The sequence below is a fragment of the Penicillium oxalicum genome, chromosome III, assembly GCF_001723175.1.
Source record: "Penicillium oxalicum strain HP7-1 chromosome III, whole genome shotgun sequence".
NCBI lineage: Eukaryota > Fungi > Ascomycota > Eurotiomycetes > Eurotiales > Aspergillaceae > Penicillium > Penicillium oxalicum.
In genome coordinates, this window is record NC_064652.1 from 1,727,752 (window position 1) to 1,745,470 (window position 17,719).

A 17,719-nucleotide genomic window follows, 5' to 3' on the forward strand; every position below is an offset into this window, starting at 1 on the left:
AGCCGGATCGGATGTGGTGTGACAGTATTTGTTGATTAGATTTTGATTTGGGGGGGGGGGGGGGTTTCTCTCTTTTTTCTCATGATTTTCTTTTCATGTTGTGCCAGGTTGTCTGCCTCTGGTGCGGCCGCGTGGCAATCAGCACATGTTATTATTATTTTTGCCTTCTCTGTCTAGATGGAAGAATGCATTGCTTCGCCTCAATACTACTGTCTCCGCATGTGGCGAGAATTGTAATAATAGTTCACTCAGGTCCCGCTTGACTGCCTTAACTTGACCTCTTTGCGTCTGCTTCCAAATTCATAATCACAAGAAGTAGCTCACTGCAGTACCAAGGGGAGTAGTATGCAAGACAAGATACATGTAATGTATGTGCTTCCCAATAGAGCAGACCAGTGCATAGGTATTATGATTACTATTGCTACTGCAGAGATATTCAATTGTCCCGACACGTACAAAAGTACTTCAGTCAACTCTCACTCTTCTGACAGCGCTCGCCTCACTCCACCCCCACAGACGAGCCCAGCCCAATGGTCCAGTGGCCTGGTACGAGAGAGTAGTAGTATCCTATCATCTTTGTACCCCTCACATGGCTGTCGGAAATCCCCTCCCAGACCCAACAGACAAGTGTTCAGATTTTGCCCTGTGCCAAGGCAGAGGTGCGTTTCGGAGGGGTACTTCGGCTGAGACCGCCGCGCGGACGAGATCAATCAGATCCAGTTCCAGCTGGACAAAACGGTGGATTGGATCACACCCAACGCCCGGGTGAGACATTCATCCAGATGTTGTCCGCTCTGATTAGTCACACAGTGTGTGCTCAGCATGAGACTTGATAAGTTTTATGGGAGTAATTCAGAGTTGAGTCAGAGGCCTGGATTGTGAATCATGGAGGAAGAGTATGCTATGGGTGCAAGTGGACGACAATGGGCAACGGGAGGAATTGATCGTGGAATAATACTATTTGGGTACGAATGCACCTTTACCAATTGTGTCTACCAACCGTAGGTACAGACTCATCCAGTGGGTAAATAGGTAGATCACGAGATGGATAAACAGCCCATTCTGCCTCCACCTGCAGAACGCCTGAACCTGAAGCATGTGGCCTCGTACAGACACCAGAAATGGAAAAGGATGTTGTTTCTCTTTTCCCACTGTTTCGTGGGGGTTAGCAATCACACCTCGATATGTGCATTGTTATACAGCTAGTATCCATAAATTCATGGTACCGTGGGTATACGAAGGTCTAGATCGCTGTCCTTTCCCTGTGTTCAGAGTCCGACCGAGCCAGTCAATATTTCCCGTCTGAACTTAAAATTGGACCGTACGTGCATCGACGCAAGGTCCCCGGGACTGGTTGTTGAAAGTCCAGAAACACTTTCGTTTCTGCATCCACGGATTCACGGGAGCTGGACCAGGTCCGACAGGTATTCAAAAGGGCCACAGAAATAAGATTCTGGGCGAAGAGTGGGCATTGATCGAGTACAGTCGAGAGACGACGATTGGGTCTATGGTTCTACGGTATAGTGAGTATACTGTCCTACGATGAAGTAGCAGAAGAATCTACAATAATGTACAGTACACATCAATATGTATACAAGTGTATTCGGGCTGTGGCTTCCATCGATCACTTAGCAGGCGCTATTGTTGATCGACCGTCCACGCTTACCCTATTCACATGCATGTGGTGTTGACTGGACTAGAGCAATAACATCCTGCAAACCTCATTTCATTCGAGACACAGCAAGATTGAATTCAATGCTTTACCTCGATCAGCAGAATTAAGTTCTCGGGGACCCAGAATGACCAAAAGGCTTGCAAATTCGGGATTGAGCACCGGTCAGACTAAGAGAAGCTGCACCCCCTTTCCAAAATGAGATAGAGATCAACCTCTCAGTCATATTAATCCTTCTGGTCGATGGACACGATGCACGTTGGTCCGTTTATCCACAAGGGACCATGTTGAAGTCTCCTCTCTCGCCATCAAATGGACTTGGGAGAAGCCCCCCATATGTCGTTGAGCACTGCGCGTTCCAGACAACGACAATAATAAAATCTGGCCCATCTAGCTCATATACTCCTACGACATGCCAACAAGAAGCCGTTGGAAATAACTGGAAAAATTACATAAAGCATCACTGTCCCTCTATCCCCATCGCTGCTCAGGAGTTCTCGTACTGCATCTGCAAGACAGCTTCTTTCTGCAGGTACCGCAACTACAGTACATTCTACCTTATGCAAGAGACAGATCTCATTTAGAGCGAGGCTCTGTGCGCTCAAGCCCCTTTCAGGCCCCTTTCATCGCTGACATATGACACATATGCAGCCAGCATGGCCAAACTTCAATGATCGACAGGAGCTCGAATTTGATTTAAAAAATCGGCTGTGAACTTTGAAGCTTGATGGATCTTGTCTGGCCGTTGGGATGCGGGCTCTGCCGAGTGACAGATCTCTTGTTCGAAGTGACATGGTGCGGCGCACTCCACCGATGATTTGTTTTCATGCTGCGCGGACCTTTTGATAGACAACGGTGGCTCTCTGTTTTTGTTTATTTGATCTTGATTCGACCCTTTTTTTTTCTTACTGAAAGTTGATTTACACCATGGTCAATATGGCACTTGGTAGAGTATAGAATCAGTCTGGGGCATAGACAAGGGAGTGTAATATCGCCGTTATATTTTTGTTTTGTAAGAGTCTATTCAAACAGGAGGTCTGATAAAGAAGGCGACTGGCACGCAACGTTAATGGCGATGCAACACCTATTGCGATCCGTTTTGTGCTCCCCAATCAGATTCGATCTGGTGTACGAGAGCCATCCCATTTCTCAGTTACGGTGCATGGAAGCAAAAGTGCCATTTGAAAGTCCACATGTCACACATGAATTGTTGAAGAAAAAAAGAAAGGCTTTTGCTCTCAGGTGGCTCATTTATTGTATAAAATTGACATTTGACAATGTTGCAATGCCAGAGCAATCTCCCCCAGCTCTTCGGTACTAGGTCGACGTTCACCCCATCACTTCTTCGACACCATATCATCTCCCCGAACCCATTCTGCAAATTCCCTTCGCTTCGCCTGTCATGGAGAAGAGACGATTAGCATGGACATCGAAAAAGAAAACTATTGAAAATTAAAGGAAAGAAGTCGAAATGCCGAGTTAAAAAAAACAAAACAAAAACCATCATGAAGAATGCTCTTCGGGCCAGCTCTCGACAACTGAAACGCCATTGGATCCCTACACACTCAACCGCAACGACCTGCTTACCCGAATATCCCAGAACCCATGACGCTGCTCGAGACCCAGGTACGGATTGCGCACACCGCCCTCCTTCTCAATCTCGCCTGCCCAGTCACGCCAGCTGATCGGCTTCAATTTTTCCGCACCCAGAACCAGTCCGATAGAGACGATCACAACGGCAACGAAGACTTCCGCGACAATGTCCCGGGGGAGGGCAGTCGACGAGGTCAGCCTCGTGTTGCTGAAGAGCACGGTGTGTTCGTGAGCGGAGTAGCCTCTGCAAAAGAAAATTGTTAGTAGGCCGAGTCAAGCTCCAGTGGTCTTGGGATCGTCTTTTCCTGGACATTGAGTTCGACGTACGCGTGGATCAGCAGGACCATTCCAAAAAACGTGACCAGGCGTGAAAGGAAGCTCATTATGGTGATGTGGTCGGTCACTTTGCGGGGGTGAATCAAAGGGGTCGTGGACGTGGTGGCTATGGATGAAGGTGGTGTAGTATTCAGTTTGGTGATTCAATGAAGCCTCGTTGCTACCCAGTAGATTGGCGTGGCTGTCATGCGCCGACAGCGAGGATGGAAGGTCGGAGCTTGTCTTCGACAAGTGTATTCGAATGTCGGATGCAGGACTGGATCGGGGGCCGCAGAGAGCTCCCGACCACCGGACTCTGGATCTAACGTTCTGATTACCTAACCATCCTCGTCCCGTTCACCCACGGCCCGCCATCTGCTCATTGATCACTTACAGCCGTAGCTATCTCAACATCTTCAGCCCCAGCGTCTGGTGCAATAACATTGGTTTGTGAGCCAGGGTGTATTTCGTTTCCGAGTTAGATCGGATCAATTTGACGGGAAGGTGCTGTTAGAGCACTTCATAAATTACTATCTTATATTGGTCAAGATAAATCCGGATGTCCACCATCCACATAAGAGGGTGTGTATTGCTTCTTGGTACCTAGAAAAGAAATAGATCCTCCTCTATGAATTTCGAAGACAGGAGATCCATTCTCGACAGAAGCTGGGTGCAGGCAAAGTAGTATTTAACCATCATCTTACGGGGGATGGAGTTGTACAAGAACGAGACAGCTGGATCCATGGCCAGTTTTGTTTAGATTCCTCACGCATCATCACGCCTAGGTATCCCTTTTATAGAGGGGAGATGAACTTCTTGACCAATATCTTTGACTCAGGACTAATGACCCGCCGAAAGAAATGAGTTGGACCTGGACCCCCTCGGGTCAAGCTTCCTGGAAGCTGCGTCGCATGACGCATGCTGAGCTCGAAATGAACTTTTCGTGTTCTATCAAACACGATTCATACTCTCTCCTACCTTTGTTTTGAGCAAACAGACCTCTACCTTATGTTTTTCTGTTGCTTTCTCCCCGAGTACAGTAGATCGGCAAATTGATTTTCAATTCGCCTATTCGAAAGGAAATGCTCCCGGGCGACGAAGACTGGCTACCGCGTCTGCATGCACAGGCAAACGTACCGACCAAAAGATCTCGCTCTCACTTGTGCCCGCAACACATCCTGTGTAGATGAGGTAGAAGCGGGTATACAAATTTCAATTGACAATCGTACCCAGAGCCCTGGCATGTACCACACAAGAAGCGCATACCCCGCGGTCGAAGCTCGGCGCCATCGACCTACCCCGCTATCGCCACGCTGCAATCCTCCCGCATACGACTGATAGGGGCGAAGCGATAAAATGGCACCGCAAAAGTCAATTCGGAGGTCCAGACATCTCAACAGTACGTAAGATCCATTTTACTTATGCAGGAGTAGGAAAGAGTATGGTCGTGAAAATTTTTGCAATTTTTTTTCATCAGACCAGTCGTGACAAGACTGGATTCTAGGTTCGTAATTGTTGGGGGTTTCCTAACACATCAAATATTCCATCATCACACCATTTGCCACATTTGCAAAATGGACGTCATTTACAGCTTCTGCATGGCAGCGATGTCGGTGGACTGGACGTGGTCCTCATCCTCCTCAATCTGGGCCTGGAGAGCATCGGTGGAGACCTTCTCGTCCTCGACGACCAGGTTGATCTGCAGCTTCTTGATACCGAACCCAACAGCAACCAGCTTGGAGGCACCCCACACAAGGCCGTCCATCTCGATGGCACGGACGTTCTCCTCCATCTGCTTGAGGTCGGTCTCGTCGTCTATATTTTGTGGTTAGTATACGAGGTCACTTCCACGCAGACAAGATCAAGAATCACTCACCCCAGGGCTTGACCTCCAGGGTCACCAGGGACTTGGCAGCGGGCTTGGGACCCTTGGCGGCCTTCTTGGCCTTGTACTCCTCGAGGCGCTTGTTGCGCTCAGCAACAGCCTCGGGGTCCTCCTCCTCAGAGTCGGAGCCGAAGAGGTCCTCCTCCTCGTCCTCCTCGGGCTTGTCCTTGGGGTTGACGGGCAACTCAGTGGACTCGGGACCGTAGGCAGTGAAGGCCTTGGAGGAGTCACCGGGGAGGGTGGAGAACTCGCTCTCGTAAGAGGCGATGTGCTTGTACCAGCGGGCAACGTGGGGGTACTTCTCGGCGTCGGGGGCGGCGCTGAAGGCCTTGAAGGTCACAACATCGGCCTGGCTGGGAGCATCACTATTGAAAGGGGTCAGAGTCGACAGTCCTTGGCAGTAAAAAACGTTTAAACCACGGATAAAAGGATTTTCAAAATCAGAGACGCGATTGCTCGCAATTGGATTGAGTCATGCAGCGGGGTCTTAATCCGCCTCTTAAACACGGACCAATTTTCTCTCATCATAGAATATTGTATTCCTTGCGCATAGTAATGATCACATATGTTGTGGACACACATGGAAAGACAACACAGCGAAGGGACCAAAAGGACAGGGATAGACTTTGACCAGGATGACTTACCCAACGATGTAGCTGCGGGTGGCCAGGAAGTTGTTGGCCACTGAGGCAACAGTCAGTCCACGAGCTCAGGAAGTTATGGCGAGGGAGCGCCTACGAGTCAGGCCAGCATCAGAGACGAAGTCAGTGAAACCCATTGTGAATGTGGTATAGGGATGTTTTGGGGGAGGAAAGTGAAGTGGTTGGTAGGAGAAGAAAAGGGGAAAGAGGAAGGAGATTTTAAAGTGGGAGAGCGAGGGGTAAAAGGGAATTTTTTTTTCCCGTCTGAATTGGGCGCCAGCTTCCCACGTGACCTGAGTGGTGACGGAGCTTGGTCCAGTCGCCGGGGAGCTGCCGTTGCTGAAGAGCCACTGAGCGTCATGGCGGTGGAGCTTTCGAGAAGCATCGCGACCAGCCCGCCATTGCAGATATATAAAGTGGGATGATTCTCACCGGACACAACCTAAAAATCCTGTCGAAATCGCATGCTTTCAATATGGCGACTAGACTCGCTCTCAGATCGCAAGCTCGGCTGCTGCGCGCATCAAGCTTGACCACACCTTTGCGACAACCTACATTGATACCACGTCCGTCATCACTGTCGCGAATTCTCCCGTCCCTTCTGACGCCTACTTCAAGAGCCGCTGGAGGCTTCCTGACTCGGAGCTATGCCAGCGGCCGTCCTCATCCTCCGGGTGGGACACACCGTATGAATATGAGTCCAGAGGCAGAGAAGCCAGCGCTCGAACAGTATGGCGTAGACTTGACCGAGAAAGCCAAAGCAGGAAAGCTCGATCCTGTTATTGGAAGGGACTCAGAGATTCACCGCACCATTCAAGTGTTATCGCGACGGACCAAGAACAATCCTGTTTTGATCGGTGCAGCTGGTACTGGCAAGACAGCTGTGTTGGAGGGGCTGGCTCAGCGCATCGTGCAAGGCGATGTCCCTGAAAGTATAAAGAACAAGCGCGTGGTCAGTTTGGACCTGGGCTCCTTGATTGCTGGTGCCAAATTTCGCGGTGACTTTGAGGAGCGCTTGAAGTCTGTCCTGAAGGAAGTCGAAGACGCTGAAGGCAAAGTGATTCTCTTCATCGATGAACTCCATACTTTGCTTGGGCTTGGCAAGGCCGAAGGTAGTATTGACGCGAGCAACTTATTGAAACCCGCCTTGTCGCGCGGCCAATTACAATGCTGCGGCGCGACAACACTCAATGAGTACCGTCTGATCGAAAAAGACGTCGCACTTGCTCGCCGATTCCAGCCTATCCTCGTCGAGGAGCCGTCCGTTGCCTCCACTATCTCTATCCTTCGTGGTATTAAAAACAAATATGAGGTTCACCACGGTGTCCGAATCACTGACGGAGCCTTGGTCGCCGCTGCAACATACAGCAACCGATATATTCAATCACGTCAGCTCCCCGACAAGGCAATTGACCTGGTTGATGAAGCCGCATCAGCTCTCCGTCTGCAACAGGAATCCAAGCCTGACGCTATTCGTGAACTCGAACGGGATATTACTACGATTCAAATTGAGCTCGAATCACTTCGGAAAGAAACCGACGTCAGCAGTCGCGAGCGCAGAGACAAGCTTCAGGAAGATTTGAAATTGAAGCAGGAGCAAGTAGGCAAGTTGAACGAAGTCTGGGAGAAGGAGAAGGCGGAGATCGACACCCTCAAACAAACGAAGGAGGACCTCGAACGTGCTAGATTTGAACTTGAACAAGCACAGCGGGAAGGAAACTTTGCCAAGGCTGGAGAGCTGCGATACTCAACCATCCCCGGCTTGGAGGCTAAATTGCCCAAGGAAGGGTCAGAGCTGGAAGCTGAAAAGCAAAGCTTGATCCACGACTCCGTGACTGCTGATGACATTGCCAATGTCGTATCGCGCACAACGGGCATTCCCGTGAACAGGTTGATGGCTGGAGAAGTCGAAAAACTTATTCACATGGAAGATACCCTACGCCAATCAGTTCGTGGGCAGGATGAAGCACTCGCCGCAGTTGCTAATGCAGTTCGTATGCAAAGAGCAGGGCTGAGCGGCGAGAACCGGCCGCTTGCTTCGTTTATGTTCCTCGGGCCTACGGGTGTTGGCAAGACAGAGCTGTGCAAGAAAATGGCCGAGTTCCTCTTTTCGACCGAAACTGCCGTTGTCCGATTCGACATGAGCGAGTTCCAGGAGAAGCACACTGTTAGCCGCCTCATTGGGTCACCCGCTGGCTATGTCGGTTACGATGACGCTGGTCAACTCACCGAGGCAGTCAGACGTAAACCATATGCTGTTCTTCTCTTCGACGAGTTTGAGAAGGCTCATCGTGATATCTCGGCCCTCTTGCTGCAGGTGCTGGACGAAGGCTATCTCACTGACGCTCAGGGTCACAAAGTCGACTTCCGGAATACACTGATTGTTCTGACTTCGAATCTTGGTGCTGATATTCTGGTCGGGGCCGACCCGTTGCACTCATACAAGGAAACCGACAGCCCCGAGGTCCCCTCAGAGATCAAGTCTGCTGTGATGGACGTTGTCCAGGCAGCTTACCCTCCAGAATTCTTGAACCGCATTGATGAATTCATTATCTTCAAGCGGCTTTCCAAAGACGCCCTCAGAGATATTGTTGACATTAGGCTCAAAGAGCTTCAAGCACGCCTGGACAGTCGACGGCTAACATTGCGTGTCGACGAAGAGGTCAAAGACTGGCTGTGTGAGAGAGGCTATGATCCCAAATTTGGAGCTCGGCCCCTCAATCGGCTGATTGCCAAGGAAATTGGCAACCGGCTTGCCGACAAGATCATCCGGGGAGAGGTTACGTCTGCGCAGGTTGCTCATGTGTCTTTGAACGAAGACAAATCCGGATTGGTAGTCACTGCGGAAGGGAAGCCGGAAGAAAAATGAGCGATTCAGAGATTGCGTTTCGATGTTTTACGGTGCATGTGAGTCTGGAGTTGAGGAGTTCTCTTTTTTGTACTGACGACCCGGTGTTCTGGAATACTTCCATAATCATGTACCCATACTATGTCTTCTTCATGTCTTGTATATTATTACCTCTGAAAGTTTCCGTGCGCATTTTATTATTCGGTTTCTCGTTTCTGTGTGTATGCGTACTAAATTATTCAGATATTCTTCTATGGATCAGATTGTAGCAGGTTTCCTCAATGCTTTGTCCACAGAGTGCTATTATGCATGGCAGTATAAAAATGTAGATGAGCTTCGATGTAACACAGTTCTAATCTTTCTTAGGGTGCAAAGCATGAGTAGAGGTGAGCTACAAGACGAATGCTACAGTAAATATTTAGAAAAGAAATGTGACGCTGAGTTAGTGGACAAGAATCAGCAGTGGAAAGCCGCTCGATGGAAGTTAAAGTTCTGAAAAATGAAAGATCTTATACTAGGAGTAATTTACAACAATACATCCAGATCCCGTGAACGATGAGAATCAAGAACGTGACTGGCCAGAATTCTACTCTTCTGACTCCGCCCCAGTTCAAAGACGATGCCATATGCCAGAGTCCATAGACCGCTGGAAAAAGATGCGCTCTTCTCAAAACAGAATCCGCCGGTCTGCTGCGCTGCAAAGCTCGTCACTCAATTCAGATCATGTGAGGCCAGAATCTCACAGCAGAAGCCGACGGACAAATCACATCCCCCAAAGTCAAAGGAGCTCATCCCAAGCTCAAGTTCTGCGAGACTCAAGACAGGCACGACCGGCTTCTTCTGGGGCAAATCCTCTAGACGTGCCAGACCGAGATGATCTGGTCGACGAAGAGTTGGGCCATGTGATTGTCGCAGTTGACATAAAAGACCAAGGGACTGTAGGATGCGCTTATTATGTTGCTGAAAACGAAACACTTTTTCTGCTTGGCGATGGCCGTTTTGGAGGAATGGACGCTATCGATACCTGTCAGTCCCCTCAGATGATGCTTCTATTGCAATGAAATGGCTGACTCTCTCCACAGTACTTCATCAGATTCAACCTACAATTGTCCTGAAAACACCTCGACTTGAAATTGTCTCAGCTCAAGGACGAGAACAGAGCCTAGCACAAGACAATGGTAGGTCAGTGTATGCTGATATAGTTGAGCAGCCTAAACTGAGGATAGCTTCTAGAATCATCTGCCTACCTCCCATACAAAGTAGAAACCCGGTCGGCGCAAGAATTCAACCACTCCGACGCACAAGCTAGCCTTGTCCAATTGGAAATGTCAAATTCTTCTGAGAACCGCACACGGTTTCTTGTTCCCAGTGGAGGTCTCTGTGATCCTGATGAATTTGATTCCCAGTCCGTCGGGTTCTCTGCCCGAGAAGGAAAGCTTTTGCACATGTCAAGCTCAATTGACATGGGGAATACCGTATCCATCGGATGCGCTGGTGCCGTTCTCGCTGACTTACAACGACGCAGAGCATCAGTCGCAAGAATAGGAGCATTGGAAGACAACATCTTCAAAATCCGGAGCTTGGAGATGTTTAGTCTTCGTAACACGATGTAAGTGAGTGTCTGACCATCTACATGCTAGAAGCGACTAAATTTGCGTCCGACAATTAGGTGGATCAACAGCAATACTTTCCTTTCCCTACAAATCATGCAATCCGAGCATCATCCAGATCTATTCAGCCAGGTCCCAGGCTCAAATTCAAGCATTGCTAAGGAGGGACTCTCGGTTTATGGCCTTTTCCGCCGATTCACAAACACCCCTCAGGGCAAGGCAAGACTCAAGCAGATTTTTCTACGTCCAACCCTCGACGCCGACCTTATTCATGCTCGTCAAACTTTTATCGGTGTCTTTTCCCGACGAGATAATGTCACTCTGGTGGAGAGAATCATCAAAAGTCTGAAGCACATCAAGAATCTTCGTCCCGTGATGATCAATTTGCGCAAAGGAATAAGTACCGGCAGTGCCAAGATGACAGGCTTCAAAGCTACGGTGTGGGCGAGCTTGCTGGCTGTATGTTTCAACTCTGTATCAGCAATCTTGCTACCTTCCTTCTAAAGCCCTTGTCACAGTTTGCTTTCTATTCAATTGACATCCATGACGCCCTTCGGGAGATGTCCGGCGCGGATATTGTGTCTGTGCGATCTGAGGTCAGAGGCTATTCCGCAATCTCTTTCCATTCGATCTGACAGGTTCCAGGCCATCAAAAAATTCCAGGAGGCGCAGCTGTATCGTGTTGGACGCATCATACAAGAGATAGTATGACTTTTGCCTTTTTTTGATGCCACATGCTAATATGAGCAGGTTGATATTGATAACTCAGAGGAACAAGGCAGAACTGTTGTCAAGCAAGGTCTCGATCGAGAGCTTGACAAAATGAAGGATCGATATGACGGACTCAACATTTTGCTCAAGAATGTCGCAATTGACATTGCGTCCACGATACCAGAGCAGCTTGATATCGACGTCAATGTCATTTACTTCCCTCAGCTCGGTTTTAACATCGCCATCCCTCTCAACGAGCAAGATCAAGCTGCATATTCTGGCTCAAATGGGGACTGGGAGCTCGTCTTCCTTACCGAGTCTCGAGCGTACTTCAAGGACTTTCGAATGAGGCAACTTGACGACAAGCTTGGGGACATCTATGGGCTAATATGCGGTAAGCAGCCCTTCTTGGTTTGTTGATCACAAGTAACATCATGATGACATGGCTGTATTAGAGAGAGAAATAGAGATTGTTTACAACATGGCTCAGAGAATTCTCCAGTACGAGGACAGTCTTGTAAAGGCCTCTGATATCTGTGGAGAGCTTGACAGGTACGTTGGAATTTCCCGTACGCTGATTCTGGGGCTGATCGGCGGAAAGTCTTCTCGCCCTAACACAGGCCGCAAGCTTTTACAAGCTGAGCCGACCACGCATCGTCTCCGAAAACATCATCAATATAAGCTTAGGCCGGTACGTATAATTATCAGCTTCCAATGTCCTCAAGCTGATCCTCTTCAGGCACTTACTTCAGGAATTGACGGTGCCCTCGTATGTTCCCAACAGTACATTATTGAAAGGGGGACCTCATCTACAAAGTGACAACAATGATTCGCTGCCACAAGAAACTATCCCACCCAGTATGCTCATATTAACGGGCCCAAATTACTCTGGAAAAAGTGTATACATGAAGCAAGTACGTGTTCGTCCTTAACACTCCATTGGAATAAAGTTAAAATCTCGACAGGTCGCTCTCATTGTCTTTCTTACTCAGATTGGAAGGTTTGTGTGGACTTTGAGACAACAGAATACCAAACCTTACTCTAACAGTCCCCAGCTTTGTTCCCGCCGAGAGAGCAGAGATGGGTATAACAGACAAGATTCTGACGAAGATCACCACACAAGAAAGCGTATCAAATGTGAGAGATTGCTCAACAAAGCTGAGTTTCAGAGCGAGAAACTGACTTCTAATAGATCCAAAGTACCTTTATGAGCGACCTGCAGCAGATCTCACTTTGTCTCAAGCAGGCAACCAGTCAGAGTCTCATTCTGATTGATGAGTTCGGGAAAGGCACGAATGAAAGTGGTTCGTATGGTGTATTTATCCCTGCGCAAATAGTCTCGACGCTAACTCTTGGCAAAATGTAGATGGCATTGGACTCGCTTGTGGAGTCCTAGAGCATCTGCTCACAAACGAGCATCGCCCAAAAGTGATTGCAGCCACACATTTCCACGAGATTTTTGAGAACGATTTCCTTCCGCTCCGATCTGGTCTTCAGTTGGGTCATATGGAAGTGAAGGTTAGCGAAGAGTCTCAAAAGATTGAGGATCAAGTTACTTATCTCTATAAGTCTGTTTCCCATCTTGCCGATTAACAAACAGTGCTGATAAAATCTCACAGTTTTCGTCTGGGTCGAAGCACCAAAAGCTTTGGGACCATGTGGGATTCCCCCTATCGGGCGGAATTGCCCATATATTTTTCTAACTTCATGTCAGATGTGCTGCCGCAAATGGTATCGATGCTGCTATTGTTCAACGTGCCAACGAGATCGCATTGCTCGCAGCTCGCGGCGAAAATCTGATCGCTGCATGTGCAATTTTGTCTGTCGACGAAGTGAAAAGCCTCCAGGAAGCGGTAAGGCCAAAGGTCAAGCGGACGAGTGAGCAGTTCTGATTTGGAAACGCAGAACGCACTTGCTCGAAAATTTGTCAATTTGGATTTCACCGAAGATGACGATGCGTCTATTCGTGGGGTGCGAAGGAAGCTGCAAGAACTCCTTCAATTATCGAAATAAGCAATCTTGTCAGCTGATCGATAGGAGGTTTGAGTCTTTTCTTTTAATTTCTTGCGAGGCTCGAACGGCGCTTTTGACTCTACCGGTTATCTGATCATGACCGTCCAGTCTTTGGCATTATCTAACCCTGAATCGCCTCGACCGATGCGCTTCTCTTTACCAACAGCATAATTTGACATCGGCCTAGTGGACCTTGACATACTCCAACCGCTATATACTTAGGGACTACAAGCAGAGCTTAACTCGACCAATGTATTTGTTCTCTTTCTGCAGAGCCCGCGTTTATGATCATGTCCGGTAAAATCAGAACTAAATCATTCTACGGGAGGTTGGCTTGATGTAGGGCAGTCTAAACACTAGATAGACGTTAGTCACCTGTATGAAAATGGATTTTGAGTTTGCGCGACCCGTCATCAGTTAAGAGCCTCAGGTATTACCTATGTACGTAAGAATAGGTAGTCCAAGGTACTATCGACAATTTAACGAGAGAACCCGTGAGCCAGCACCAAAGGGGGAATAGCAACAGCTTAGGTGGAAATGTGTGATTGAAATTTATATACAATCCGAATGCCTGATATCCTCTCATCCATGATAATGAACGCCGTTTTAAACACGAATATAATTTTTCCTGCAATGGATGATCGTCAAAGCCAGCGATACAGTCCAGCCCCACTGCTTTCAATCTAGAACTTGACACTCTTGACCAAGTTCTTCTTGATACCTGTGAGCTCACCGCCATACCCACCACGACCTTCACCACCCTTGTAGATTTGGCGAATACTACCAAGCTTCTTCTTCTTTTCCTCGTACTTCTTGCGCTTCTTGACACGTGGGTTTCGCGCATCCTTGCTGCGCTTCGGCGTGAGACCCTTATTCTTTTCAATCTGGTATGTAATGGCACGCTTGCCATCAGGCCCGATTTCTTCTTGGATCTGCACGTGTCCGCCCTCCCGCGCAGCAGCAGCGTATGCATCAGCACGGGCTTTCTTATCATCCTTTCGTTGCTTAGAGCGAGCAGCAACCATGTCGTAGTACTCGTCCTCATCGGTTCCGGATTGTTTGTCTCCTCCGCGCAGTTCTTTACGCACACGGTGATCTTCCTCGTCACTGTCGCCACCCAACTCTTCACCGATATCCGGTCTTTGACGACCGCGTTTCTCGGCTTCTGCGTTAAGGCGGGCCTGGCGATCCTTGAGACGTTCTCGGTGAGGAATGTCGGCATCGCCACCGGCGTTTTGCCCAGCGTTTTGACGCTTGTTCGCCTTTTGAGCCAGTTGAGAGGTGTAGAATCGGAGCGAACGCTTCTGCTTAGCCTTTTCGTCGGCTTCACGTGCGGTAAGAGCATTTTCGTCGCCAAAGTCTGACTCATCGTCGTTCTTGGAAGAAATTTTGGACTTCTTTGTCTTGCGCTTCAGAGTAGATGCAGTAACCAGATCGTCAAGCTCGGCCAAGCCAGCCTCGGTTTGGCGTACGCGCTCCGCTCGACGAGCCTCAGCTTCGGCCCGTGCAGTCTCGGCTGCGCGCTCGGCTCTTGTGAGCTTCTTCTTCTGCGGTAGTTCACTGACCACCTTGACCTTGGGCGTTTTCACGTTCTTCTCCACAGATACCTTTTCAGCGGACACCTTTGCGGGCTTCTGGATAATTTCAGGCGTGTCTGAAACTTCGAGATCCTTGACTGCCTCCCACAATTTTCGGAATTTGACCAAAGAGCTCATTACGGGGTGCTGACGAAGTTCGGCGGGAGACAACGGAACGCGGGTTTCGGAGCTTTCGGGGGAGGATGTAAGCAGCATGAAGTAGAGACTTATTGTGCCCAGATACGTTGACAAGGCACGGAATTTGACAATCGCCACGGGTGCGGGTTGTGGTTCGTCGGAGTCTTCGTAAGATGCCAGGTTGGCTTTGGCGGCGGCGGTCTGCAGCTCTTGATGGATCGGTTGGAGTTTAGCAAACTCCTTAGCGAGGGGCTCGAATTCGGGATATCGTGCGCTCAAGATTCTCCGCTTCTCGTCGTCATCCATGTCTTCAGTGACCTCTAAATGGGGAAGGACCTCGGTCACGACCCCAGTATCCTCCTCAACCCCCGCGTCCTTGCCAGCATCCATCCACTCGGATTCATCGAAGCCGAAGTCAGCCTCATCCATCGCCTGCAATTGCTTTTGTTGGAGTCTCTTGGCCTCCTGCTCCTCTTCCAAGGCATCGGCTTCCGTCTCGATCTGATCGGCGTTGTAAAGGTCCTTTCGGGATGACCCCCACGCAGCAATACCTTCTTCCTCCTCATCAGATGCGGCGGCCCCCTTCTTGGACAAGCCCATGATTTCGGCATCGTCGTCGTCAAGATCGGATTCTTGTTCGTCTTCGAGATCATCTTCGTCTTCATCCACAGACTCATATCTTAGAATCTCCTCATCCGAAGACTGCAGAAGTTCCTCTATTGAAAGACTTAGTTCATGTAAGATCAAGGTTTCTGTTGGGGCTAGTCACATACCGTCTTCTGCAACTTTGCGGCGGCGCTTGGCTTCTGGTGCTTCCTCGAGCAGAATCTGATCACGATTGGCTTGGAACTCGTCCTCCGAATCCTCAAATCGCTCGTTCGCATTGAACTTTGTGCGCATTGGCGCATCGTTCTTTTGCGCTGGGCGACCGCCCGCCTTTCTTTTCTTAGCCATATTGTGATTAAATTTATTGCACCGACTCAAGTGGTCAAGTTCATCGACAAAATAATTTTTTGATTGAGCGCTCACCGCCTGCGCAGAAGTTGCGGCAAGGATCTGTGTTTGTCTGGTTTGCATTTGATAAGGTGAAATGCACGTCAGCAGCCACCCTGTGACTAATATTGCAGTCGTGAATGTACATAAAATTGTGTTGAAAATTTGACATGATGATAACAAATAATCAATACTGTAATGGAAATGTAACATTGATTTTATTTGGACTGCCAGCTATAATAATACATGAACTGCTCAGTCTCAGGATGCTTCCTCGCCGTAACGGGTATCTTCGGCGGCTGAACACTCCATCGATCTTTCCCCTCGGCGTCCACGAAAATTAGGGAAGTCACGACAGGGGCAGGTTTCCATCGCGAGGTACACACCACTCGCCGTTGTTTACAATTTCTGCTGCTTCGTTGTTCTTTTCCTCCCCATGTCTCTCTTTAATCTCTCACCCTCGCTATTTGATACATCCCCTTTGTTCTTGGGAGTCTCTGTATTAGCTTGCGTCGCAATCACCTTCACAGTCACCAAAATGTTCGGGTTTGGTCGCAAAAATGAGTTCCCCGTCGAGGGCCGAGTAAGCGAATTCAACCATCGCTCATACGGTGCAAGTGAGGGCTAACACTCTTTGTTCACCAGACCATTCTGATCACGGGAGGCTCGGAAGGCACCGGTCGTGCCCTCGCCCTTCAGCTTGCGGCCAAAGGCGCTCATGTTGTGATCGTGGCTCGGACTGTATCCAAACTCCAAAACACCGTGCAAGAATTGAAGGTAATCTCAGCTTCTCCCTGTCAGCTCTGCTTCTTGTAACTGATGTGCTAAGACTCTCAACCAGGAAGAAGCGCCGCATCCAGTGCAGCAGCGCTTCCACTACATCAGCGCCGACCTCACTGACAGCAGTGAATGTGAGCGCGTCGTGGCTGAAGTCACGGAGTGGAATGGCGGCGCCCCTCCAGACACAGTCATTTGCTGTGCTGGTTTCTGTCTCCCGGGATTCTTCGCAGAGGTTCCGCTTGCAACTCAGCGCCAACAGATGGACACAGTCTACTGGACGGCCGCAAACATGGCTCACGCAACTCTGCGCAAATGGCTCTCCCCTGTCCAACCAAGCAATCAGACCAAGACCCCCCGTCGTCACTTGGTCTTCTGTGCCTCTGTTCTTGCCTTTGCTCCCATTGCTGGCTACGGTCCGTACTCTGCTGCAAAGGCCGCCCTCCGTTCATTGTCCGACACTCTCAGCCAGGAGATCGAAATGTACAATGGAGCTTATTCTCAGCGACACCGTGAAGTAGCCCCTGCTGCTGATGTCAAGATTCACACTGTCTTCCCGATGGGTATTCTCAGCCCTGGCTACGACAAAGAACAGGAACTCAAGCCTGCGCTGACCAAGAAGCTGGAAGAAGCGGATCAGCCCCAGACACCCGAGGAGGTTGCACGCGTCACCATCGCTGCCCTGGAACGAGGAGAATATATGATTACCACCATGTTTATGGGCAACATCCTGAAAGGATTCTCACTCGGTCTCAGCCCTCGGAACGGTCTCATTGGCGACACACTGCTCGGCTGGCTTAGCAATCTAGTCGCGCTGCAAGTGATCCCTGACCTTCGCAGTAAGGCTTTCAACTGGGGTCGGAGTCAGGGACTGCCCAAGTCTGCGAGTCAACCTTCCGCATCGTCCTGAGGTGCCAATGCATTTTCTCCTTGGAATTCTGTGGAA

At 49.3% G+C, this 17,719-nt stretch overlaps 6 protein-coding genes across 6 annotated transcripts; 3 read left to right on the plus strand and 3 right to left on the minus strand.

Moving 5' to 3' along the window:
* Positions 1-3,009: 3,009 nt before the first annotated feature.
* POX_c04063 (uncharacterized protein) lies at positions 3,010-3,648 on the minus strand (the record flags this gene model as incomplete). Its single annotated transcript, XM_050112948.1, has 3 exons — positions 3,010-3,069; positions 3,260-3,509; positions 3,593-3,648. The coding sequence occupies 3 exons, from the start codon at positions 3,646-3,648 to the stop codon at positions 3,010-3,012; spliced, it is 366 nt and encodes a 121-aa protein (XP_049970504.1).
* Positions 3,649-5,165: 1,517 nt separating this feature from the next.
* Positions 5,166-6,243, minus strand: POX_c04064 (Elongation factor 1-beta; the record flags this gene model as incomplete). Its single annotated transcript, XM_050112949.1, has 4 exons — positions 5,166-5,395; positions 5,457-5,830; positions 6,110-6,149; positions 6,204-6,243. 4 exons carry the CDS (start codon positions 6,241-6,243, stop codon positions 5,166-5,168), a joined length of 684 nt encoding a protein of 227 aa, XP_049970505.1.
* A 338-nt stretch (positions 6,244-6,581) lies between these two features.
* On the plus strand, positions 6,582-8,975 carry POX_c04065 (Heat shock protein 78; the record flags this gene model as incomplete). Its single annotated transcript, XM_050112950.1, has 1 exon — positions 6,582-8,975. One exon carries the CDS (start codon positions 6,582-6,584, stop codon positions 8,973-8,975), a length of 2,394 nt encoding a protein of 797 aa, XP_049970506.1.
* Positions 8,976-9,610: 635 nt separating this feature from the next.
* Positions 9,611-13,288, plus strand: POX_c04066 (uncharacterized protein; the record flags this gene model as incomplete). The annotated part of the gene is made up of 17 exons (XM_050112951.1): positions 9,611-9,980; positions 10,037-10,132; positions 10,188-10,563; positions 10,624-11,023; positions 11,083-11,160; positions 11,210-11,269; positions 11,315-11,669; positions 11,731-11,827; positions 11,877-11,966; positions 12,015-12,189; positions 12,241-12,275; positions 12,331-12,412; positions 12,468-12,579; positions 12,642-12,843; positions 12,895-12,933; positions 12,990-13,128; positions 13,181-13,288. The coding sequence occupies 17 exons, from the start codon at positions 9,611-9,613 to the stop codon at positions 13,286-13,288; spliced, it is 2,814 nt and encodes a 937-aa protein (XP_049970507.1).
* A 683-nt stretch (positions 13,289-13,971) lies between these two features.
* On the minus strand, positions 13,972-15,957 carry POX_c04067 (uncharacterized protein; the record flags this gene model as incomplete). Its single annotated transcript, XM_050112952.1, has 2 exons — positions 13,972-15,719; positions 15,777-15,957. The coding sequence occupies 2 exons, from the start codon at positions 15,955-15,957 to the stop codon at positions 13,972-13,974; spliced, it is 1,929 nt and encodes a 642-aa protein (XP_049970508.1).
* Positions 15,958-16,534: 577 nt separating this feature from the next.
* Positions 16,535-17,683, plus strand: POX_c04068 (3-ketodihydrosphingosine reductase tsc10; the record flags this gene model as incomplete). The annotated part of the gene is made up of 3 exons (XM_050112953.1): positions 16,535-16,579; positions 16,642-16,773; positions 16,838-17,683. The coding sequence occupies 3 exons, from the start codon at positions 16,535-16,537 to the stop codon at positions 17,681-17,683; spliced, it is 1,023 nt and encodes a 340-aa protein (XP_049970509.1).
* Between the last annotated feature and the right edge of the window lie 36 nt (positions 17,684-17,719).